Source organism: Lactuca saligna, chromosome 6 (genome assembly GCF_052625555.1).
Source record: "Lactuca saligna cultivar CGN05327 chromosome 6, ASM5262555v1, whole genome shotgun sequence".
NCBI classification, from domain to species: domain Eukaryota; kingdom Viridiplantae; phylum Streptophyta; class Magnoliopsida; order Asterales; family Asteraceae; genus Lactuca; species Lactuca saligna.
The window spans coordinates 162169417-162196864 of NC_136422.1; the positions used below are offsets into that span (position 1 = coordinate 162169417).

A 27448-nucleotide genomic window follows, 5' to 3' on the forward strand; every position below is an offset into this window, starting at 1 on the left:
GATGATCACAAAGCTGATACTAAAGTACTCTCCCATCTTTTTCAGATTTGAGAAACTTTTATCCTTCTGCCTAATTTGATTCTTCTTATCCGCTCTGCTATGCATTGAAGCCTTTTCCAATGTCTCAGAGTTACACTTAAGCTTGTAAGTATAATCATATTTACTGAGCTTTAGTAAACTATGACGAATAGCCTTACATCTTTTGTGGTGGACTTAATCAGTGCACATGACTATGTGCTCGATCCCTTAGTCCATTACTTGACTCACACATCCATGTGAACAAGTAATTAGTCTTAATTTTTCCAATACTTGAAAGTTCTCATACATCATGCTATACAACTTGCATGATTCCAAGTCCCGGTCCAATTGAGACTTTGGATGATGAGAATCTTTCCTTATTTGGTAAATTTAGACATTACCACAAATGAAGAATCAATTTCATATTTCCACTCTTGCTATTAATGGAATCATATAAGCAACAATTTTTTTCCTCAAATGCCATTGTAAGGATATTTTAAAATAAATAAAATCAAAAAACTTTCTTTTATTTTAAAACTATGCGGAAAAACTTATCCTTACAACCCATATGAAAAACTTGTTGTTATCTATTCCTTAGCAATATCTCATAACTCCTAAGAATTAGCTCAAGAATCCGATTTTTCAAACTACGCGATAGAAATCCATCTATGCGATCAGATTCAGCATATTCTTTTTTTTTTAAGTTCCTTTACTTTTCTTTGATTCTTAAAACATTACCATGTGACCCAGTCACATCATGCATCAAGAATCTCAGAATAGAAACTTAACAGAGTTAGATAGTGGACTTTACCTGAAGTAGAGTCAAACTTATTGACTTTAACATCCTTAGGTAAATTAGGCAGCTTCGCAACTAATGACCTTTCCTTTGGCAATATAAACATATGGACCCTTTGATAATGGTACACGGGACTATCACAGACTTAGTTTTTCTCTTTACCATTTGTTCAACCGAGTTGACTATGGCCGATCCCTTTCCATTGGGAAGAGAATGCTTTTTCTGTATTTCCAGTGTCACCATTGTCAATGTCCATAAAGTTTTAGGAAGTTGATCTTAACAATAAATAAGATCATTAAGGGTCTTGTCGTAGTCTATGTCATAGGTGTCCCAAAGGAACTCACTATGTAACTTAGAAAGTGATTGAACCACCAACTTTCTCAAGACATTGACACCCAACTCTCCCGGCTTGTCAATGTGTGATTACATCTCCAAGATGTGATCACACCTAGACCTTGTCTTGCCAATAGGGTTCGAGTGACCTTAAATTTTTCAAGAACTTGTGGGTTAGGGAGAATAATTGGAAGAGGAGAGAGAAGTATGATATCCATGGGACATCATCTTCATTTAGGAAAGCTTGTTTCAAGAGATTTGGGAAGATCATAAATGTCTAATCCAGACATGTTATGGGAGATATTCAAGATAGTTGATCTTTGAGTCCTTAATATGACACCCAATATGAAAATATTAAGGCTAGGACCCAACAAACTATTTTATAACTTAGAAGAGGTATGCCGTAATCCAAGCTATAAAACAATTTGAAGGTAGGTGAATGACGATTCACCAATTTCCACCAAGATAAACGAAATGTATTATTAGGTTTTAATTGGTTTTGAAACTCCTAGATCTTTTGAGATTCATTGAACTGTTCAATGGCATGTTTCAATCTCGAGTGTGCCCTTCAGGTTTTGTGACTGGGATGCCGAGGATCACAAAACAAGGTGTGAAGTAACCATGCAAATTACTGGGTACCCTTAAGTGTTTATCCCTCAATCGATGTGCCGGTTAACCACACACGCACCATCGATACTATGATAAACATTAAGTTACCCTTTGCCTACCTTGTTAAATACGAGTTAGTGTGCCGGTTAACCACACACGCTCCACTAACCGACTTAAACAAAGTGCAAAGTGTAATTTCATGGATTAGCACCTTATTCACATTTTCCTAAGTAACTAAGATTGGGTATTTTTAAAGAGTTTAGTTACTTAGTATTTATCATTAATACTTTTAATGAAAGGGAGAATTAAAGTCATGTCAAACCCGTTCGGCTAACGACCCTCCACCAGTCAAGCAAGCGGTGGGTGAGAGTGAACACCCATTAAGTTGCCATTTTATAGGCAACAACCTTATACCCACCTTATAGACCGGCTTCGTGAATGAGGCGTACTAGCGGTAAGACCGACTTTACTCTTATACATATAAATATTATTAACTTATAATACTATAAAGTATAAGGGTTGAATTTTAACTTTTAAAATTCTAAGGGCTAACTTGGAATTAAAGTATTCATAAGAGAAAACTTTACAAATTCCAAAACTTGAGGGCAAGTTTTGAAACTATTCAAAACTAATTAATTCCATAACTTATGTATTTAAAGTAGTTTTAATCCAAAAACTCTTCAAGTTCCATAACTTGTGGACAAATTATGGAAGACTTTAAATTAATAAAGAATTAATCTTTTCTTTATTTTATAACTTATGGAATTAATTAAGGTTACATATTTTATTTATTTATTTTTTAATGAAGTGACTCTTGAACCTCCATAACTTAAGGACAAGACTCTTCATCTTTTTGTAACCTTTGCCAACTTTATGAGTTTTATGAGTCTTTAATGTGACTCTTCATGTAACTTAAGGATAAGTTACACAAACACATTTTATACTCAACTCTTAGATTAATTTGGATTGAAAACAACTTTTTCACTCAACTTTTCTATTAATCTAAGCAACTCATAAGAACAAGATAATTCAAATCAAACTTTTTCATGTAATTAGTCTAACCTTTAAACTAATACAAAACATGAATCTATTGACAATTATCTTTGAAAATGGATTAGCATGAACATTACCACATTAAAAACAAGTTTATAAGTTCAAAAACAACTTAGGGTAATGTTCCTAGTCCATTTCTAGCCAAAAACCTCGAAGATATGTTGTCTGGGGTCCAACTCGTCGAGTGCATGAACACAACTCGGCGAGTTGGATGCATTTTGCCTTGGACTCGTCGAGTCCCTTCATGGACTCGGCGAGTCAGCTGGGCTGACAGCATCAAAACTCGATTTTTCAGCTTCTATTGCAGGTATAACAAGAAAACAAGCCTAGGCTCTGATACCACTGTTGGGTTTTGAGCATTCTAACACTCCTAAGTGTACATGCAACCCTAAATACCTTGGATCTATGTTTTCTCTATTATACATGCAAATATGAACATCCAAGGTATTATCCTAATCTAGCATACAAAATAATGGATATAACAAGATAGAATACATACCTCTTTGATAGTGCTTGTCTTCATGAAGCTTGAGTGCTTAGTGCCCCAAGTGTGACACCTCAAATGGTTCACACAACACCATAAGCACTTGGAATAACTTAGAGAGAAATTAGAACACTTCATGAAATCGTGTAGCCCTCATACATACACATAGTGTTAGTCATAGTCATAGTCACGATTTCTTGAGCCATGGGTTTCTTTTATATGGTGGCTATTAGGGTTACACCATGTAACTCATGACTTTACCCATTCCTTATGCTCCATGGGTTTTAACCTCCATGGAGTATCCATGGGTCACCCCATGGACTTAGTCCAACATAAGAAATCTTGGATCACAAGCCCACATATATAAGAATGAATGATTTACACAATCAACCCATATATTTAATTAGTCTTCTTTTGATCACTTAATTAATTCTAGATTAATTCTTGATCAATACTAATTAAATAATCTCATTATTCTTATTATTAATATACTAGAACTTATAATATATTAATAACCGTAAGTGTCTTATTTCTCTCATTATAGTCTATCCAAGTGCATGATGCCATGCAACCCAAATGGACCATGCCGGGTCGGGTCAAGTCTTACCAATTATAGTTATGGACTTAGACGTTAATCCAACAAAAAGGGCTCTAGAAGATGATCCATTTCCAGATCTACGAGCTCCAACCACCCCACTCCTTCTTTGACAACTTCCTCTTTCTTCCTCTTGGCTCTCCTTTTCCAAAACAAGCTTTCCAAGGTCAAACACACCCAAAAAAGGAGGTGGAACGGCTATCTAGGGCTTCTGAGGAGGAAAGAGTCTTTATGGAGGCTAGGGTGAGTACCATTATGTTCCTTATATAGTGGTTGGCCCTAAATTTAGGGTTTTGAGACTCTGAGCATACGTTGGGCGTACTCCTTATACGCTAGGCGTACGCCTTGAACATCCGCGTCCAACTTGCCCCATTACGCTGGGCGTACCCACACGTGTCCCAGCATGCTTGCATGGTCTTCCATGCAAATTGTTTCTATAAGGGCCATTCTTGACAAATCTTCAAAGTGTCGTAACTCCTTCATTCTAGACCCGATTCTGATGAACTTTATATCCACGGAAAGGTGGCGAGAAGATCTTTGCTTCTAGCAGCACACCCCAGTCCGAAACCTTCCCGAATAATAACCCATCGCTCATGAAAGACCGTAATGCCCTTACTCTTGATCTCGGGAACCCATAAATAGATATTTTAAGAACGGGGTGTTTCATCAAAGATGAGTTATTAATCAAGGAAATCCACCCGAACACAACCCTCATACAATTCGGTGTAATATGTTTAAACAATTAAGTGTGAATATACCATCAAAAATTATTTAATAGGGGATTGAATTAGGTGTTCAGGAATAAGCTTTGATGTTGATTCAAGATAAAAACCTTCCAATGTATTGTTATTTTAGTGTTTGGACCTTAATTGCTTTATGATATGGAAATTGGTTAATTTCGATATATACTATTTTTGGATATTAAATTGACTTAAAATATGTAAGGGGTGTTGATAATTAGGGCACTTCTAATTAAATAAATGAATTTAATTATATATTTATTCGAAGTAATAAGTTTTGTCTAACTAGCAACATAGGGGTTAAGTAAAAAATATAACAAATCGTAGTAATACTTGGATGATTTTGAAGTGTAGTGGCTAAAAGCCAAGGTTTGAGATGAAAAACCTTTTATAAGTTAAGTCATTTGGGAAGGAAAGAGTATGTTTATGGTTTTGATAGGTGAGATGAAATCAAGATTTATCTCCAAGGAAAATTTTGTAGTGTTAATTATAAAAGCATCAAAGCTCACATATGAATCCCTAATGGTATAAACATCACTCCTTTGATTCCATTTTTTAATTTTATGATGAGAAATGGTGAAAAAAATGAGTTTGGGTGTTAATTTGGGATTTAATTAGTAAATAATGTTTCCATTGGTATTAGAACAATGTCTTTTGCCTTGAATCAATCCTAAACAAACAAATCCACTCATTTTGGTTTCTAACGCGATCATAGATGATTGGATGTTAAAAGTTGAAAATAAAACACGAGTTTTGAATATATATATATATATATATATATATATATATATATATATATATATATATATATATAATGTGGATGGATAACGACGTGTGATAATGATAATAGTTATGTAAGATTAAACGTATTTATATTATTAAACAACATATTTTATTTGTCATTCTTACAGAATAATATTTGCCTATATATCCGCACAATAGATATCAATCCAGATTTGAACATCTCTCTCTCTCTCTCTCTCTCTCTCTCTCTATATATATATATATATATATATATATATATATATATATATGTGTGTGTGTGTGTGTGTGTGTGTTCCAATATGTTTGTTATGAGCGTACGTGGCTTGTACCTAGCCCATTTTTGACTTGTGTTTAGTTTTGTGGAAGACAGATAATAGTACTACCTTACAAATATTTTTTTTACCCGTAAGGGTAGTAATACAACCTTACAAAAAAATCAATTCATACAATTTTCACATGATGAGAAAATATAAGAAATGTTTGTGGAATGGATGGTATGGTCTTAAAGATGTAATGAAAGGACCCTTTTACAGGGAAAATAGAGTTCTAAGTGATCATATTTTTTAAAATTAGAAGGGGTGTGATAATTTTGTTGATTTCTCAATCGAGATTGAGGTGACTACATAGTGTGCTCTTGTCAAGGTGTATGCACGGTTGTGCAAATATGAAGAAAAAAAAACCTTCATGTCTTAATATAAAATGGTCGTGTTGAGGTGTATGCATAGTTGTGCAAATTTGAGTATGTTGAGCACCATTAAGGTGGATATGAGAAAGAATGATCTTTGCAACCCATGTAATTGCTTTGGATGATATAATGTACCTTATTGGCTTATCTCTTATTAATATGAATGGATATAGTGATGATAAGTGCACCCTTATGAGGGAAGGTGATTTAGGAGTACATCCTCTACAAGGAAGCTACAATGTAAGGATTTCAGCCCCTTCTAAGTTGTATGAGGCATATATCATAAATATTAGAAGGTGTATTATCGATGGGTAGTATAAGCGTATGACTATGAGTATGATAGGTATACATGTACCTTAGGGGTGTACAATCTTATGAATTCAAGTTTCAACTCGTATGAAGTTGAGAATATAAGGGTTTGTTAGAATGTTATAGTACAAATATATACCATTATGTGACATTGTGCAAGCATACATATAAGAGTGCATGCGCATACTGTTTTGAAATGATAAGTTTAGTTTGAGCTATAAGGTATGGATTTCATGACAAATTGCATAGCCATAACATAATAGGTAAGACCTACATAGACATTATAGGAATAGTTATGGCAAGTACATACTTTAGGTAAGACCTACATAGACATTTTTCATCCCAAACAAGATGATTTATAGGAATCAGTGTTCTAAAAGGTGCGCAATGGCGTGAGGTGTGACTTCGCCGTTATAAAAAGTTTCATAACGTTGCTGTTAGGCGTGGCACGTGGCAAGGCGTGTTATGGTATGTTATAGCGCATGTTTTTTCATTTGAGACAATGTTTTTTTTTTTTTTTTTGCTATTTTTTTGTCATTTCCAATCGGTGATATAAGTATTATGTTTTTTGTTAACTTTTTGTTATTAATTATTAATATAACACTTCTAAAAAGTAGTTATCTTTAATATAAATTTATATTTATGTGGTAATATAATTATAACTTAATACAAAATCGTCGTCTTACATCACGCCTTGAAAAAGGTTGTGGCTCATCATGGCTCGTTAAGCTTGAGGATTGGTCTTGCAGCCACGCCACGCTTCACGTCATTTAGAACCTTGATAGGAATAGTTATGTCAAGTACATACTTTAGAAATGCATTAACGTGGCCTTTAATGGAGTGCATTCATGTTATATGGAAATGTCGGTGTGATTGTGTTAATAATTCATCTTTATATGATAGAAGTTCATTACAAGAGATGAGAAAGATGTTCATGACATGTAAAAAAACCGTATATGATTTAATTTCTAAGGAGGAGAGTGGGTTGAACTATCCCATAATGAGTTGGGAATGCCAATGTGTTTGAGAAATTATGATTTAATGAAACATCAAATGAATGGTATTTAATGTCTAAAGACAAGAGTATGCATGGGTGTAATATTATTGCTCAAAGCATTTAAGCTCCTAGCTAAGGGAAGCCATTCGTGTTTGGCATATGTCATTAGTGTCACATAAGAGGAACGAAATAAAAGAAGAAAGATGTTTCGATATGAAAGATATGATTGTGAGATGGTATTGCATTCGATTCACAAACATTTTGAGTTTTTGGTGATGTCGTTTAGCTTGAAAAATGCATCATCCACATTAATAGACCTTGTGAATTGGGTTTACAAACCATTTATTGACAACTTGATTATTGTGTTTATTGATGATATACTCGAGAAGGAAGAGAAGAGCATCACTCAAAAGAGAAAGAACATAGGGTATAAATCTCAAGATACTGACTTGTAAGTACCCTAAAAGGACAAAGAGATATCTAAGTGATGATGTTCTTCGGGATTGCAATAGGTTCGATACTTGTATTGAACCCTCAATCAACATCAACGCGATACATAGTATTTTGACGTACATGTTCATATTTTACATTACAAGCATGTTGAGAAAAAAAAATTAATAAGAAAGGTCGCATCTTTTTTAGGTTTTATCTCTTTAAAGGATTTTAACTTATTTCAGCTTATAACTTTTTTACTTGTACGGTATTTCTCGGATTTCAACTCATCTTAGCATTAACTTTTATTTGTAATGATACCAAACACATGCTTTTGAAGGATGAATAAAGTTTTAAAGATGAAGGAGTTATGTTTTAAAATATATAAAAATTTTGCTTTATACGTATTATTTATCATTCCTAACCTTAGTACTTGCTACATGGAAAGAGGAAGTTTATAAGTAGCATAGACTTTATCGTATCGTCTTTGTTTGACTATATATTCCCTCGTATATTTTTCTAAACAATGTTTTTATTGTTTTAAAACTCTTGATAAAGTTTTATTGGTACTTGTGCTATTTTATAAAGTTTTTAGTAACTTTTGATCATTACGACCATTTTGAATCGATCATCCTATAAAATATAACATGTGTGAGGCTTATATCATATCATGTCATCTTCAAGTTAAAGTTAAATATATCGAGTAAAAAAAAAATCTCTCAAAATAGCTCTTTTACTTCGTAGAGAAGGAATGCTCAATCTTTTACTTTGCAAGTGCAACCAGTTGCATAAAGACACCACAAACTAGTTCCCTGTCATACATATATTATTTTAAAAAAAATGTGCTAAAAGTTTTTCCTTTTTCTTTTTCATATTTTACTAATTCTCTCTCACCTTTAGTGTGTGTAACTGTGCATGTATGACAAAGTTTCACACATTTGTAAACACATTCCATTGTTTTGCTATATATATTGTAATAGGGTAAATTACACAAATGAACCCTATGGTTTAGGGTAATTTGCAAGTTTGATCCCTAACTTATTTTTCTAACTCGAAAGGTCCCTACTGTTTGTTTTTGTTATACGCTTGGTCCCTGTCTTACATAAAAAATCTATTTTTCCTTTTATTTTTTAATTTATTTAAATAAACACATCTTTAACCCCACCCTATCACCTTACCCAAAACCATAGGAACCATTCGTGTAATCTACTCATTATAATAATATGATAAGATTGTTGATAAATCAGACTAAAAGCCTCCATATGTACAAACTTGGAATCATTTCCTATTTACATATTTCTTTTTATAATATAACTTTCCCCCAATCATTCCAACAGCTACTTTCCCCGATGAGTAAATGACCATTATACCCTTTTCTTACTTCTTGGTTGCATCAATAAACATGGCTCGAGTCCAATGTTCCACATCTTCAGTGTGGGATGGAGGAGGAGGCAAAGTAGGATGCTCCACCAGATCCCACCCTTCCGTAAGTGTTTCTTTTTTCCCTCCATTGTGGTTGTGGGCCCCAGTTTCATTAGCATAAAGACTTTTATCATGTGTACTTCTCTACATATATATATATATATCAAAATAAGCATTAGTATTTATTTAAAAAAAAAAAAAAAAAAAAAAAAAAAAAGGTACCATGGAAGATGAAGTATGTGTGCTTTCAAGTAAAGTACTTGAAGAGATAGCTGAATTCACATTCCATACTGAATAGTTTAACTGCTGAACTTGTTTCGATGATCTTAAAGAAAAATATGTTAGGAAGGACTAAAAGCGTAAGTTGAAGAAAAAAAGAAGGACTAAAAGCGTACCTTGAACAAGCCATTTTCAAGGAGACAGCAGTTCTAACTTCTTTAGAGGAAGAAAGCATGGCTAACAATTTAGCAAAGGCTTCAAAAGTAGAAGCATCAGGAGGAACTTCAAGGCACAATGAGTTGTAGCAATAAGCAGTTACACATGCGACGCTTTTTTTCAAAAGTGAAATTCCTTTTTGTAAATCCATGTGTGTTTCAAGGGAATGAGGGGATGCTGAGGTGTAACTGAAGCTACTAGAAGATTCCAAACGAGCCTTCTTTTCTGATTCCATTGAAGCAACTCCAAAATTACTTGAGCTTTTGTCTGACCATGATGTTTCTACACCCGTTGTGCAAAAGTTTTGTCTGGGTATGAAAAGTGGGTACTCGTTGCTGCATGATAAAATAGCAATGTACTTTCATTCGTTTGTTTATTGGATTAATTTATTATTATAGCGAAGTTTATCACTGATTTTGTGAAATAAATTATTTAAGTTGTTTTTTTAAGTTGCCAACAAACCAAATTTATTGTGTAAAACGGGTTGGGTGTTTTGAGTTTTGACCTACTATTAAAAGTTTATGTATTTACACTTTTGGCCCAAGTTTTTGACTTTGTTACAAATTTGGTCGAAACTTAGTTTTACAGATCTGCAACAAACTTCTTTTCGTATATTTAGTTTTTTACAAGAATTTTTTTGAAAAAATTAAGACTTTGCACAAACTTCTTTTACACAGTTTTTTATAAAATTGTTTCACTAAAAAAATTACAACTTTTTTATATTTTTAACAACTTAATAAAAAAAAAATTATACAGCCTTTTTAAACGTTATTAACTCTTTTTTCACTTATGTTGTAAAAAAAGTTTCAAAAATCATGTAAACAAAGTTAAAAATGTTGTCATAAAAAAGTTGTAAAAAATTTAATTTAAAAAAAGAAGTTAGGACCATTTTGTAAAAGAAAAAGGTTCTGACTAAAAAAATTACAACTTTTTTATATTTTTAACAACTTAAAAAACACACACAAATTATACAACCTTTTTAAACATTATTAACTCTTTTTTCACTTATGTTGTAAAAAAAGTTTCAAAAATCGTGTAAACAAAGTTAAAAAGGTTGTCATAAAAAAGTTTAAAAAAGAAATTAGGACCATTTTGTAAAAGAAAAAGGTTCGGACGAAATTTGTAACAACATTTAAAACACGGGCCAAAAGTGTAAATATGTAAATGAAAACTGAAAGTACAATGATGTAATTAACAGAAACAAAAAAAAAAGGATTTTGTAATACAAAAGTAGGTTGCTATTTGTTGCATTTAGGTGAAAACTGAAGTAATACCTTCTAGAGGAAGGGCGTGCATCCCAATAAGAATCACGTTGCCATATACGGGAGCATGAACCCTGCATCAAAAATTGATACCGGAATGCAATCACTCATTCCATTCCTTTGTCCAATTCCATTCCATACTATAAACAAAAGGTGATGAGAAAAGAAATTACCGCAAAACCTGAGTTATGAAGTGCAGGAGCACCAACATTGTGAACAATCAGATTAAGAAGCTGCACCATATATCTGTTGTATTTATTAAAAATAATAAATTTAAAATTAAAAAAGATAATTCAATATATATAATATCATAATTTAATAAAATTCCTAACCCTAAAGAAGCAGCAAGCTCATCTGAAGGAACAGAATGTGGATCAAGTCCCCTTGGTAATTTTGCATTGCAAATTTGATCATATTGTCCACTCAATCCATCTTTTCTCTCTCCATCTATATTCACCTGCAAACATTGAATATTTACAAATTTGCCCTTCATCATTTATCTAGACAACACTAATAAGTGAGAAATATGTACCTTGCGTTGTGGAAACAATTTGCATATTTGTTTGATAACAACAGATTGTTTGTGGAGGCGTTCTGATGTAATTGCCATCTGTATGTAATATATAGAAAAGAAAATTAATAATAATAATAATTTCGAAAGAAATTGAAGGAAGTAAATTTAGTAATTCTTACATGACCAAGGCTTTGAGTGCATATAAGATTAGGATAATATTTTTCCAGTTGTTCTTTTCTGTTCTTTTCCAACTGTAAATGGAAAGATGGGTGATTAAATTCAAAATTCCCCTTCAGTGTCTTCAATAGAAGTGCTAAAACTTATGCAACAAATTGCATAAAATGAGGAAAGGTGAAACATTTTGCATAAATGTGCATTTAAATTAAAAAGAAAATAAAAAAGGTAAGAGATTTTTATACCACATCCATGGCTGATTCAAGCAATTCATATCTGACTTTTAAGTCAGAAGTCGTTTTTTCAACTTTGGCTTTATCTGTAAAGAACAAATTAAGTATAAAATGATCAATGATTTGATAATTAACAATATCACTTGCAAATATTAACTACAGGAATATTATAAAATCTAACCTTTTGAAAGCTGTTCTTTTCGAAAATGGAGCTTCTCTCTCAATGTGGCGAGTTTCTCATGTTGAAGGATTCTCCAGCTGATTTGATCATCTGCCTTACTCTGAAAAAACAGAGTTGGAAAATTAACTAGTTTTTTAGCAGCAACAAATAAAGGAAAAACAGTATGTAAAAAGAGTATGAAGAAATCAAACAAGTAGAGAGGAGCATAAAAAGCAAATTAATCATTTTCGATCAAAAGAATCAGAAAAAAGACAAGCTATGGAGTATGGAGATGATCAAACCTTTGCAACAAGAACTTCACTCAGTTTTGAGTATAAAGAATCTCGACGACTCTTTAATGATGTCAAATTTGTGCCATATGAATTCAACCTGTATAAAGAAGATATCAATTCAAAATCCACTTTGGGAACAAATGGAGTACAAATTGATGCCTGTTTGAGCTGAATTGCTAAATTAAAACACTACAAAATACTAAAAAAAAATCGTAAATTTTACCTGTAATTGACACAAACCGTACAAATAGAAGCAAGATTCGAGTTCTCGCAGAAAGCGCAAGTAGAGGATTTCCTAGTCATCGTCCTTAAATTCTGAAACCCTAGAATTTTTTTAGCACAATGACCAATATCAAGCTAACGGATTACAACAATTACTATACAGAATTATTTGATTAATATAAACAACGAATGCAAATATTCAAATTGAAATTGTTGGGAAGAGCTACCAAATACGTTACCCCCAAAATCGAACAAGAACACCGCCCCCCTTTAGCTTTCTATAGAGTTGATCATGTAGGGTTTTGCTATCGAAGACGAAATTGCTGAATACATGCGATTTATACGCTGTAGAATTACAAGTAAACGAGTCTTGATCTTGGAATTTCGAACATTTTCAATTTTTATAGTGGTCGATAATCGGATTTGGGTGTTACTTTACGTGAAAGATGTATTTGAATTGATATATACGAGTCATATACATCACTAAAACGACCAAATATGGTTTAATATTGTTGTATAACTATTTTTTCTCTTTTTTGTCAAGCGACTAACGTTAAAAACCATTAAAAAGTATAAGTATATAGGATACGAAATGAAAAAGAGTTAACTAAGTTGGTGAAATTTGAAAGTATAGATATTATGTTGAAATAATAGGTGTTATTGAACATACACACATCCTTATAAGAAAATCATTTAACACATTCCTTTTGAGATTGTAATATGAATACATTAATTTCAATAATTTATTATATTTTTTTTGTGACGTATTTGTAATATTTCTACGTGTTATCTACAGAAAAATTTTAAATTTTTTTCAAAAGTCTTAATAAAAAAAAATTAAAAAATTAAACAGAAAAATCTCAATATTTTGATGTTTTGTCTAAATTAACGAAAAAAAAAGTTATATTTGAATAGCAAATAATAGATTATATAATTTTTTTTTTAAATATTGAGACTTTTCTATTAAAAATTTTTTTAGGATTTTATTGAAACTTTTAAAAAAAAATTGGGACTTTTCTATAAAATCATTTCCTATAAATTAAAGAATTTGGTATCAAATAACATATTGGATTGATATAATAACATAACTTCTTAATTTGATAACTGATAATTTTATTTAATAATAAAGTTTCATACATAATACATATTTCTTATAAATTTACATTGTCTAAAAATTTACGAATTTGCATCTATCTTTGAACGATGATAGCTCACATGAAATATTAGGTGCTGTTTGATTTTCTGAAGCAAAAATTCATTAAGTCTGCGAACCACCTCTGTAACCCTCTGCAGTAGAAGAGATGGATCAAACGGATACATATTGTAATAAGAAGAGTGTTTTTTTTTAACATCTGCATATTGCTGCAGATATTAATGTATAACTTTGCGGCAAGAATTAATGATATTTCAGTAAAAAATAATCATATTTCAACAAAAATAAATAAAGATATTTAGTAAAAAATAATGATATTTCATCAAGAAATTATCATTATTCAATATACAAAAACGAAAAAAAAAAATCAACAAGAATAAACAAAAAAAAAAGTGAAATAAAATTTCAACAACATATAATAAATATTTCAGCAAGAAAAAAAAAAGTTGGAAGAGACAATATAAGTGTTGCGTCAAACAAAGCACGCGTAGAGGTTTTTGACACTAAAGACTTTTAAAAAACAAACAACTGCGAGATGAAAAATGATGCGCGTGTACTGCGTCGCGCGTCAATAAGAGGTCTGAAGTTATTTTTTTCCAAAAAAACAAACAACACCTTAGTCTCCTACATACTTTCACGTAAGTAATCCTAAAACCTACACCTACAGAGACATCTCACAATTTTATCATGTAGTCAATGAATACCAACATCGACACCAACTTCAGGGTTGAATGGAGGATGACAACAAACAACATGCCTCTAACTTCAATTCTCATGGTTGGTGGAAGCAAAGGTCAATAATAAGGCTTCAACCAGCAAGCATTGATAATTCAATTGTCGTCTTCATTCTTTTTAAGGGTTGTTCGTTTACCTCTTAATACCTCTTAAAAACAGAGATATCTGAATTTTTTCAATTAAGAGTGTTTGGCAGCATCTTATTTTTGCCTCTTAATTTTTCAAAAGGGTTTTAATATTTCAGATATGAGTACGCATCTGAAAAGAAAAAGAGGGCACGCGTATTTCACTTTTCCTAACATATCCTCTTCAGTCTTCACACTCCTCTCTTTTTCTTGCAGCCATCAAAAAGACTGTCACAACTGGAAATTTTCTGTCTTGTAAACTATACACTCAAGCTAAAGTGAATCAAAAGCTTAACAACATGTGTAACACCTATGATTGCGACAACAAAATTTCAATCAAATACACCATACAAGCATTACAAATAGTCAACAAGCAATTGGAAACCCTAGAAGTTCTTATTTAGGTCCATTTTGGACTAGAACTTCCTTATTGGGCCTAATGGACCAATAAACTTCCAATTTGACTATCTTGGGTTTAGAACTCTTAAATGTGCTCTAATTGGACCCACATCTATTTGTTTCAACATTTTGGGCTATATTGGGCCTAGAATGAAATAAATTCAAAATTTTGAACCATGATTAACCTAAACTAGCCCAACAAAGTGTAAGAATCATATTATAATTTTTTTTAGGTTAAAACTCACCCAACTTAATATACACATGGGCTTGTGGGCATTAAAGCCCAAATTTTCCCTTTTTCCTTCCAAAAATCTCGGCCCAAGGCCCAAACCCAAGGATAAGATGAGAGTTGACTTTGTCTTGCCACTTCATTATTGCCTTTTGGATATCTATGCAACTCATCCCATATCTCCATGCATAGCACTTCAAAGGTCACCTCCTCTCCTCTCTCTTCTTGCTCTCGGCCGAACACAACACACACACACTCACAAAAATCCATTTCATTCTCTCTAAGTCTTGAAGGACATCTCCTTCCTCCTTCTTCAAAAGTTTCGAGAATCAAGAGCTTTTCAAGGAGGTTTTTCCCACAAACACATCATCTAAGGTAAGTTGATGACTAATCCATGATCTAGCTACTTCATTTCATCAAAAATCTATTCTAAATCTATTCCAACTTGTGATCATGCACCTTAGAAGTCACTAAACTCGAGATCTACCAAGGAGACTTGCTAGGATCGAAATTTTCTTCTTTTCTCTCTTCAAAACCGAAACTACAACTCAAGGTGAGCTTCGTACCCCCTATTTTCCGTTTTTATGAGTTTTTTTTTTTTTTTTTTTTGGGGGGGGGGGGGGGGGGGAATACAAGTGAAAGTGTAGATCTATATGTGTTTTGTATGCTTTGTATGATTTCCATGCTTATATGTGTGCTTTTGTGAGTTATAATGTTGGATTTAGCCACAAAACTCCTCAAAACCGAGATTTACCTTATGTTAAATGATTTTAGCCTCTACTATATTTCTACATACTAAGTGTCTCTAGAAAAATAGCTAAGTGGTTTAGTAATAATTTCTTTGGACTAAAAACACAATTTTTGGACCTAAAATGTGAAAAATACAAAAATTAAGGGCCCAAATTGACAAATCACGAATTCTGATGGATGAACTGTGTCAAAACAGTTTCAATAAAACAATTTCTGGAAATATACTCATTTAGAGGATTAAAAACATAAATTTCAAGCTTAATGGGCTAAAAATGACATTTTCGGCCCAATGAGGCCCATTATGCGAAATTTTCTGTTTTGGAGGGCCAAAACTGTGTTTTTCTGTAAAACAGTGGACTATAAGTGATCCAAGTCCTTTCCAAAGGTTTAAAATGCTTTTTAAATTTAAAAGGGACTAAAGTTGCAAAATTTTACAATTTGGGCCAAAATTGTCAAACTTGCGAAAAAGAAGGGTTATAACCGAGAAAACTGAAATTTCAGGGACTTAAGCTGTTTTCTAGGAAAAATATGCTGGAAAATATTTATTTCAATAATTTTTGGTATTAAAATGTCAAGAAAATTGATTTAAGGACCAAACCGAAAAGTATTTAAATAAAGGGTTGAAAAAGTAAATTTTTACAAACAAGGAGGGGCTGAAAACAGAAAATTTTCAAGGCTAATTCAATACATGCAATTTGACCAAATGATGGTACCACGACTATCAACGAAATACAATACATTACAACACCAAAAGTCGTTAAACGAATTGGTTCGGTCTCGAACCAATAAAAATCCGAAACTACTAACACGACGACACTATGACACTACGACATTACGATTCATAACTAATAACGTTTGGGAATTCAATATACATGCGAGTGTGCACAGACGTCTACGCACCATCTTTGGGCCCCAAAAGTGTAAAATCTTGTTTGTTGAGCCTAGCTAGCCCAATGACCTGATCTTAAGGCCCGAAAACCTCTATCTTACGAAGTGTTGGGTTTTACCGATCCGACATAACGTAAAAGGACTTTCAATGGCTTGTATACTACTGGTCCCCAAGGGTCCTTTGGTATTGCTAGTAGAGTCTACCTTTTCATGCGAAGCGGGTCTGGGACCCCTCGTACCTTTTTATCCCCAACCGGCTAATGGAGTCATCGAGGCCTTCGTGTCCTCGTTCTCTTCGGGTGTGGGACTACACGTAGTCAGGGCGGTTGGATAACATGATTAGTACGGACGACGCCTACGGGATCGTTAGTATTGCTATAGACTAGTCGTTTGTGGAACGTGTGTTTGTAGCAAATAATCATGCTCAAAAATAATCCAACGTCGCCTGGTACTGATAATTTCACGCGTTGCAATTGTTTCAATGTACATTCATGTAATTCAAAGAATTAGGAAAACATCGGGTTTTCCTAGGGTATCTCAATACATACGGATTCGGAATGCACACAATTTTAAATGAACAATTTTTACAAGTATAGAAACAAACAAGCATACCTATGGATCTTCACACCTTTTTAACTATACTATTTTCAGAAAATATCGGATTTTCTGGTGGTTTTTCAACACATTACAAACATTGGATTTCAAACATTACTTATGAACTCACCAACATTTCATATGTTGACGTTTTTCAAAATACTTGTATTCTCAGGTAACAGATAAAGTGAAGGATGAATTGTACTCTATGATGTTTTGCTGTGGTTTAATTTAGTATCGAACAGTTATTTTTGAGAATGTAATGTTTTGGAACAATGTAATGGATGTAAACGCTACCAGTTGTATCATTCCAAATGTTGGTGATGTATAATGTTATGTTTCATGTATATTCATTGTGATGGTATTCAATTGAGTCACGACAGCCCCCGGACGTTTCCGCTGTCTGGTTCGGGGGTGTGACAGGTTGGTATCAGAGCTTTGTTTATAGTGAACTAGCATATCTAGCCACACATGGATATGCAACTATAAACGAAAAAGAGGGACTAACATAACTCTAAACAAAACAAGTAAATAAAACACCCTTGCTTGCATTAGGAGTAGGAACATAACACCGAACCAAACAAAAATAATACTAGTATCTCGGTTAAATTCAGGGCTGCTCTTAGTGGTACCAAGGAGTGGATGTAGCCAGATCAACTACACTCTCTCCAAAGTATAACTAACACACATCTTGATGAGACCAGGATTTCTAGGGAATCTAAAACTATACCCCTACCACCAAAAAGAGAACGCCTGTTTAGCTTATGCAATAGCGGTAGAGTCATAGGAAAGTGATAGCTTATTCGTATACTTTCTCCCAGTCTTCGTGGAGGGAGAGCATCAGGGCATTCAGTTTCACCAAGCCCTAGGAGCACACGGGATACTCAAAGACGAACCAGAGGGGAATCAGGAGGGAGTCCACGGCGTTGAACCTGACGAATACATGGACACCGACTACGAGTTCGAGGAGAACAACGATGACATGGGGGAGGATCAGGCCTCGGACATAGATCACGTCGCATCTCCTGTTAGCGAAGCGCAACAGGATCACCACGTCCCACCAGTGAATCCCGCGAGGGAAAATCGCTCCCCAGAAGCTGAGATTGCCGACTTGCAGCAACAACTGTTCGCCATGGAAGCACGTGCCGTGCAAGCAGAGCTTGAGAGGGATGAGGTCATTGTAAACATGACTGAGATGGCTCAGCTGTTGGCTCAGCACTTCGGCATATGATTTCACCGTTATAGTAGGACGCAGCTCATCGCGGTTAGGGATAGACTTATCATAGTAGGTCGTTAGGAAATATGCTATGTACTCCGACTCTATGTTTAAGTGACTACACTACTCATAGAGTCGTTATGCTGTCGAACTAGTATCACTCATTTATGCTCCTACGAGCAAATTTTGATGTATCAAATGCGGATAATAGTAATAAATTTTTACGTGTTTTGTTACGATATTGCAAATTGCTATATGTTGAGAAATTATTATTGATTGGTCAATGGTAGTAGTGTTTAAGTTCGTACCATGCACCTAGTCTGTAGGATCACGACCTCACAGAAACAACATACCCTCAACATCTTTCCGTATTGTGACAGAAAGATGCCTCCCCGACCTACTCGCGGAAACCCAGGACCAACCCCACCTAAAGTTGACTCAGCCGCTTTCCAGGCAGCTGTATCTGCAGCAGTCACTGCAGCGATTGCGCAAATTCATCAAGGGAACAATGGAGGAGTCAATGGGCAAGGAGCCGGAAGTTCGAACAATGGAATGAATCAAGGACCCCCCAAGACATGTACCTACAAGGACTTCACAAACGCCAAACCACGAACTTTTAATGGCACTGGAGGGGTGATCACTCTGAAGCGATGGATCGAAAAGGTGGATTCGGTATTCGAGATATGCGATTGCCCAGAGCACATGAAAGTGAAGTTCGCGGCCTGCACTTTTGTGGATCAAGCGCTCACCTGGTGGAACGGACATGTAGAATCCATGACGCTCCCTGTAGCCAACTCTATGCCGTGGACAGAGATGAAAGAAATGTTAATGGCTGAGTACTGCCCACGAGGCGAAATACAGAAGATGGAGCAAGAGCTATGGAACCTCACTGTGCAGAACGCGAATATCGATGCCTACATATCGAGATTTAGCGAACTATCTCTGTTGTGCCTGGGTATGATCACCTCGGAAGGAAAAAAGATTGAGCGATTCATCTGGGGACTCACATCACCAATTCAAGGGAATGTGATAGCTGCAAACCCCGAAACATTTGACAGTGCGAAAAGATTGGCAAAAAGGTTGTATGACCATAACAACAAGAAGGGAGAGAAGCCAGTGGAGACTGAGAAGACGAAGGAAAGTGATGGCAAGAGGGGAAAGAACAATAAGAGTAAGGGGCGCTAGGGCCCCGACACCTCCAAGAAGTAGCAGACAGTGGCGGTTAATGCTGTTACCGCAACGGTTCCAGCCGCACCACATGCTCCAACCTCAGCCACTTCAAATGCTTCCAGACCTTATTCCGGTAATCTTCCCAAATGCAACAAGTGCGGTTTCCATCACTATGGAGAATGCAAGGATTTTCAGTGCACCAGTTGCAACCGAAGGGGACACACTGCAAAGTACTGCAAGGCTTACCCTCCCCAGAACCAAAATCAGGGAACCAACAACAACAACCATCGCAACAACAACAACACCCATGCTAGCGGCAATAACACAGGGCCTAGCCACACCTGCTTCGGATGTGGGAAGACTGGACACATCCGCCGAGACTGTCCTAACAACAACAATTTAAGAAATGGAGGAACAGGAAGGATGTTGACCATGGGTCAGGGTGAGGCCATTCAAGACCCCTCTGTTGTTACCGGTACGTTTCCCTTAAACCACGCTTATGCATGCATCTTATTTGACACCGGAGCGGAGCGAAGCTTTGTAAGCAATAAGTTTAAGCATTTATTAAAACAACTGCCCCAAAAGCTAAATGAAACCTATACAGTGGAAATGGCCAATGGGAAAACCGAATCCACTGGGGAAATCTACACCGGATGTACCCTAACTCTTAATCAACACGTCTTTCGAATAGATCTAATGCCAGTGTCAATTAGGAGTTTCGATGTGATCATCGGCATGGACTGGTTAAGCCCCCACCATGCCGAAATTATGTGCCATGAGAAGGCCGTTCGTCTTCGTCTCCCAAATCACGAAACCCTAGTAATTTATGGAGACAAATCTAGCATGAACCTTCACCTCATTTCGTGCATCAAGGCGCAGAAATATCTAAGAAGGAACAATCTGGCGTTCCTGGCTCACGTGGTGGATAAAACCAAGGAGGAGATTAATGTTCGAGACATTCCCGTAGCATGTGAATTTCCGGACATGTTTCCTGAAGATCTCCCAGGAGTACCCCCAGAGAGACAGGTTGAGTTTCGAATCGACCTTATTCCAGGAGCAACTCCTCTCGCTAAATCACCCTACCGGCTGGCTCCTGCCAAGATGCAGGAATTATCCAGCCAACTCAGCGAACTTTTGGACAAGGGATTTATTCGACCTTGTTACTCGCCATGGGGAGCTCCGGTGCTCTTTGTCAAAAAGAAGGACGGATCTTTTAGAATGTGCATCGATTACAGAGAATTAAATAAACTCACAATCAAGAACCGCTACCCACTCCCACGAATCGATGACCTATTTGACCAGCTCCAAGGAGCTAGTTATTTTTCTAAAATAGATCTACGGTCCGGATACCACCAACTCAAAGTCCGGGAAGAGGATATTCCAAAAACCGCTTTCCGAACTCGCTACGGACATTATGAATTTGTCGTAATGCCCTTTGGTCTAACGAATGCCCCTGCCGCATTTATGGACCTAATGAATCGAATCTGCCGACCGTTCCTCGACAACTTTGTCATTGTTTTTATCGATGACATCCTCGTCTATTCTCGAAACAAGGAAGAGCATGGCCAACATCTCCGACAAGTCTTAGAAACTCTGCGATCAGAAAAACTTTACGCCAAACTTTCTAAGTGTGAGTTCTGGCTGCGAAGTGTGAATTTCCTAGGTCATGTAGTCAGCCAAGATGGAATCCATGTGGATCCCTCTAAGGTCAAAGCTGTAGAAGGATGGGCAATCCCGACAACGCCCACAGAAATTCGTCAATTCTTGGGATTAGCAGGCTACTATAGGAGATTCATTCAAAACTTCTCTAAGATCGCCAAGCCACTTACCTCGCTTACGCAAAAGGGCGTACCATTCAAATGGACAGACAAACAAGAGATTGCGTTTCGAACCTTGAAACAAGCTCTCTGTAGCGCACCTGTACTATCTCTGCCTGAAGGAACGGAAGATTTTGTAGTCTACTGCGATGCGTCAAATCAGGGCTTAGGTTGCGTTCTCATGCAACGTGGGAGAGTGATAGCCTACGCATCCCGCCAACTAAAAACGCATGAAGTAAACTACACGACCCATGACCTAGAGTTGGGAGCTGTAGTCTTTGCCCTAAAGATTTGGAGGCATTACCTTTACGGTACAAAGTGCACCGTCTTCACGGATCACAAGAGTCTCCAACACATCTTAAACCAAAAGGAGTTGAACATGAGGCAACGAAGATGGGTTGAATTGTTAAACGATTATGAGTGTGAGATTAAGTACCACCCAGGCAAGGCCAACGTGGTAGCTGATGCCTTAAGTCTGAAGGAGTACTCTAATCGTTGTACGAAAACTCTCTCGATAACCATTCAATCGCACCCGGCCACTCAAATTGCAGTAGCTCAGTCAGAAGCCATGAAGACGGAAAATAGAGCAAGCGAAGCATTGCGCGGAATGGAAAAGAACCTGGAGGCAAAGGAGAATGGAGTATACTATTTCATGAACCGTATTTGGGTCCCTAAATTTGGAGGGTTCAGAGATGTTGTCATGAAGGAAGCCCACAAGACGCGATACTCCATTCATCCCGGTTCCGATAAGATGTATTTGGATATTAAACAACACTATTGGTGGCCTAACATGAAGGCGGAAATCGCGACCTACGTCATTAAGTGCCTTACGTGCGCCAAAGTAAAGGTGGAATACCAAAAACCCTCAGGATTGTTACAGCAACCGGCAATCCCTGAGTGGAAATGGGAAGGGATTTCTATGGATTTCGTGACCAAGCTACCCAAAACATCGGATGGATTAGACACCATATGGGTAATAATCGACCGACTGACGAAATCTGCCCATTTCCTGCCAATTAAAGAATCGTACAAGATGGAGAGATTGACGCGTTTATACATTCGAGAGATCGTGAGACTCCACGGAATACCAACATCTATCATCTCGGATAGGGACAGTAGGTTCACGTCCCGATTTTGGCAATCACTTCATAAGGCGATGGGAACAAACCTCGATATGAGCACCGCTTATCATCCACAAACGGATGGTCAAAGCGAGCGAACCATCCAAACGCTCGAAGATATGCTCCGCGCATGCGTGATAGACTTTGGAAAGTCTTGGGACACCCACGTACCCTTAATCGAATTCTCATACAACAATAGTTACCATTCGAGCATTAAGGTGGCTCCTTTCGAAGCACTGTACGGGCGTAAATGTAGATCACCGTTATGTTGGGTTGAAGTAGGTGACACCCAGCTAGCAAAAACACACATGTCGGACAAAGCACTAACGGGACCGGAGATCATCCGTGAAACCACGGAAAAGATCGTTCAAATCAGAGCTCGATTGCAAGCATCGCGTGACCGAAAAAAGAGCTACGCTGATAATCGCCGAAAGCCCTTAGAATTTCAGGTCGGTGATCGAGTACTATTAAAAGTCTTGCCCTGGAAAGGAGTCATTCGTTATGGGAAGCGGGGAAAACTAAATCCATGATACATTGGACCTTTCGAAATCGTCGCCCGAATTGGTCCAGTAGCATACAGACTGCAACTACCCGCAGAGCTAAACGGTGTACACCCCGTGTTTCATGTCTCTAACCTAAAGAAGTGCCTATCAGACGAAACCCTTGTCATTCCTCTTGACGAAATCTAAATCAATGAGAATCTCCTGTTCGTCGAAGAACCAATCGAAATCATGGACAGAGAGGTGAAGCGTACTAAACAGAGCCGCATCCCGATCGTGAAGGTACGGTGGAACGCAAAGCGTGGGCCAGAATTCACTTGGGAACGCGAAGATCAAATGAAGCGAAAGTACCCTCACCTATTCTAGCATTCTCAAATCTAGCTTTCAAACAGAATTTCGGGACGAAATTCCCTCTAACGGGGGGATGATGTCACAACTGGAAATTTTGTGTCTTGTAAACTATACACTCAAGCTAAAGTGAATCAAAAGCTTAAGAACATGTGTAACACCTATGATTACGACAACAAAATTTCAATCAAATACACCATACAAGCATTACAAATAGTCAACAAGCAATTGGAAACCCTAGAAGTTCTTATTTAGGTCCATTTTGGACTAGAACTTCCTTATTGGGCCTAATGGACCAATAAACTTCCAATTTGACTATCTTGGGTTTAGAACTCTTAAATGGGCTCTAATTGGACCCACATCTATTTGTTTCAACATTTTGGGCTATATTGGACCTAGAATGAAATAAATTCAAAATTTTGAACCATGATTAACCTAAACTAGCCCAACAAAGTGTAAGAATCATATTATAATTTTTTTTAGGTTAAAACTCACCCAACTTAATATACACATGGGCTTGTGGGCATTAAAGCCCAAATTTTCCCTTTTTCCTTCCAAAAATCTCGGCCCAAGGCCCAAACCCAAGGATAAGATGAGAGTTGACTTTGTCTTGCCACTTCATTATTGCCTTTTGGATATCCATGCAACTCATCCCATATCTCCATGCATAGCACTTCAAAGGTCACCTCCTCTCCTCTCTCTTCTTGATCTCGGCCGAACACAACACACACACACTCACAAAAATCCATTTCATTCTCTCTAAGTCTTGAAGGACATCTCCTTCCTCCTTCTTCAAAAGTTTCGAGAATCAAGAGCTTTTCAAGGAGGTTTTTCCCACAAACACATCATCTAAGGTAAGTTGATGACTAATCCATGATCTAGCTACTTCATTTCATCAAAAATCTATTCTAAATCTATTCCAACTTGTGATCATGCACCTTAGAAGTCACTAAACTCGAGATCTACCAAGGAGACTTGCTAGGATCGAAATTTTCTTCTTTTCTCTCTTCAAAACCGAAACTACAACTCAAGGTGAGCTTCGTACCCCCTATTTTCCGTTTTTATGAGTTTTTTTTTTTTTTTTTTTGGGGGGGGGGGGGGGGGGGGGGAATACAAGTGAAAGTGTAGATCTATATGTGTTTTGTATGCTTTGTATGATTTCCATGCTTATATGTGTGCTTTTGTGAGTTATAATGTTGGATTTAGCCACAAAACTCCTCAAAACCGAGATTTACCTTATGTTAAATGATTTTAGCCTCTACTATATTTCTACATACTAAGTGTCTCTAGAAAAATAGCTAAGTGGTTTAGTAATAATTTCTTTGGACTAAAAACACAATTTTTGGACCTAAAATGTGAAAAATACAAAAATTAAGGGCCCAAATTGACAAATCACGAATTCTGATGGATGAACTGTGTCAAAACAGTTTCAATAAAACAATTTCTGGAAATATACTCATTTAGAGGATTAAAAACATAAATTTCAAGCTTAATGGGCTAAAAATGACATTTTCGGCCCAATGAGGCCCATTATGCGAAATTTTCTGTTTTGGAGGGCCAAAACTGTGTTTTTCTGTAAAACAGTGGATTATAAGTGATCCAAGTCCTTTCCAAAGGTTTAAAATGCTTTTTAAATTTAAAAGGGACTAAAGTTGCAAAATTTTACAATTTGGGCCAAAATTGTCAAACTTGCGAAAAAGAAGGGTTATAACCGAGAAAACTGAAATTTCAGGGACTTAAGCTGTTTTCTAGGAAAAATATGCTGGAAAATATTTATTTCAATAATTTTTGGTATTAAAATGTCAAGAAAATTGATTTAAGGACCAAACCGAAAAGTATTTAAATAAAGGGTTGAAAAAGTAAATTTTTACAAACAAGGAGGGGCTGAAAACAGAAAATTTTCAAGGCTAATTCAATACATGCAATTTGACCAAATGATGGTACCACGACTATCGACGAAATACAATACATTACAACACCAAAAGTCGTTGTTAAACGAATTGGTTCGGTCTCGAACCAATAAAAATCCGAAACTACTAACACGACGACACTATGACACTACGACATTACGATTCATAACTAATAACGTTTGGGAATTCAATATACATGCGAGTGTGCACAGACGTCTACGCACCATCTTTGGGCCCCAAAAGTGTAAAATCTTGTTTGTTGAGCCTAGCTAGCCCAATGACCTGATCTTAAGGCCCGAAGACCTCTATCTTACGAAGTGTTGGGTTTTACCGATCCGACATAACGTAAAAGGACTTTCAATGGCTTGTATACTACTGGTCCCCAAGGGTCCTTTGGTATTGCTAGTAGAGTCTACCTTTTCATGCGAAGCGGGTCTGGGACCCCTCGTACCTTTTTATCCCCAACCGGCTAATGGAGTCATCGAGGCCTTCGTGTCCTCGTTCTCTTCGGGTGTGGGACTACACGTAGTCAGGGCGGTTGGATAACATGATTAGTACGGACGACGCCTACGGGATCGTTAGTATTGCTATAGACTAGTCGTTTGTGGAACGTGTGTTTGTAGCAAATAATCATGCTCAAAAATAATCCAACGTCGCCTGGTACTGATAATTTCACGCGTTGCAATTGTTTCAATGTACATTCATGTAATTCAAAGAATTAGGAAAACATCGGGTTTTCCTAGGGTATTTCAATACATACGGATTCGGAATGCACACAATTTTAAATGAACAATTTTTACAAGTATAGAAACAAACAAGCATACCTATGGATCTTCACACCTTTTTGACTATACTATTTTCAGAAAATATCGGATTTTCTGGTGGTTTTTCAACACATTACAAACATTGGATTTCAAACATTACTTATGAACTCACGAACATTTCATATGTTGACGTTTTTCAAAATACTTGTATTCTCAGGTAACAGATAAAGTGAAGGATGAATTGTACTCTATGACGTTTTGCTGTGGTTTAATTTAGTATCGAACAGTTATTTTTTAGAATGTAATGTTTTGGAACAATGTAATGAATGTAAACGCTACCAGTTGTATCATTCCAAATGTTGGTGATGTATAATGTTATGTTTCATGTATATTCATTGTGATGGTATTCAATTGAGTCACGACAGCCCCCGGACGTTTCCGCCGTCTGGTTCGGGGGTGTGACAAAGACCCGCCTCTATCCTCTCCGTTGCACTTCACATAGGACCATTGTCGGCCGTCGCACACACCACCTCTGTTGCAGGTCACCGTCGACACCCCCCCCCTTCTCCTCCCACTCACCCCCACTCTGTTCTGCCTCCCTCCGGCTAGAGACGCCGCCTTTCTTTCCCTCGCACACCGACCGCCACTACCTACTCCTTCCCCTCAATCGCAGAAAATTTTTTACTGTTTACTCTAAAAAAACGTGGACCAGTTTTAACATATAACAATTTCTGATAATTTCGTTCGTTCATATTGTTTCTTAATTCTGATGTAAATTTCCAGGTAGAAAACATGAGATAGCAAGGTTCCCAAACTATCATTCCGTTATAGATGAATTTCATTATACAAATGTTGTTTATTATTTCCATTATCCAAAGATTAAAGGATACAATCTCTAAAGTGTTTTTTATAAAGGTGTTTAGTTTTTATATAATTGTTTGAAGGTATTTGGTTTGTTGATTGTGTATGGAGGACTATTTGATTTTATACAATGAATGATGTACATCTGGTGTTCGATGGAATGCTCGAGAGAAGTTATTTATGTTATGGTGAAGAAATTATAACTATACATATGGATCTGATTTTTGTGTGTGCTTTGGGGGGTGTTTGGTTTAGCTTTTTAGAAGCAAAAGTTCTTTTTGTAAAATGACTTTTTGTAAAAGAACTTTTTACAAAAGTTATTTTTTAAAATGTGCTT

The 27448-nt window shown here is 36.2% G+C and overlaps 1 protein-coding gene across 2 annotated transcripts; it reads right to left on the bottom strand.

The window, feature by feature from the left end:
• Positions 1-9012: 9012 nt before the first annotated feature.
• On the bottom strand, positions 9013-13062 carry LOC145001721 (uncharacterized). Of its 2 annotated transcripts, none has more exons than XM_078961069.1 (13): positions 12759-13062; positions 12533-12632; positions 12319-12406; positions 12038-12137; positions 11869-11942; positions 11629-11700; positions 11468-11545; positions 11268-11392; positions 11109-11181; positions 10948-11009; positions 9634-10008; positions 9461-9563; positions 9013-9382 (listed from the first exon to the last, which is right to left on the bottom strand). In XM_078961069.1, exons 2-13 carry the CDS (start codon positions 12610-12612, stop codon positions 9194-9196), a joined length of 1419 nt encoding a protein of 472 aa, XP_078817195.1. In that variant the 5' UTR covers positions 12613-12632; positions 12759-13062; the 3' UTR covers positions 9013-9193. The 2 variants fall into 2 exon arrangements, with proteins under 2 accessions (XP_078817195.1, XP_078817196.1); XM_078961070.1 differs by having other exon boundaries at positions 12771-13056.
• Positions 13063-27448: the final 14386 nt, after the last annotated feature.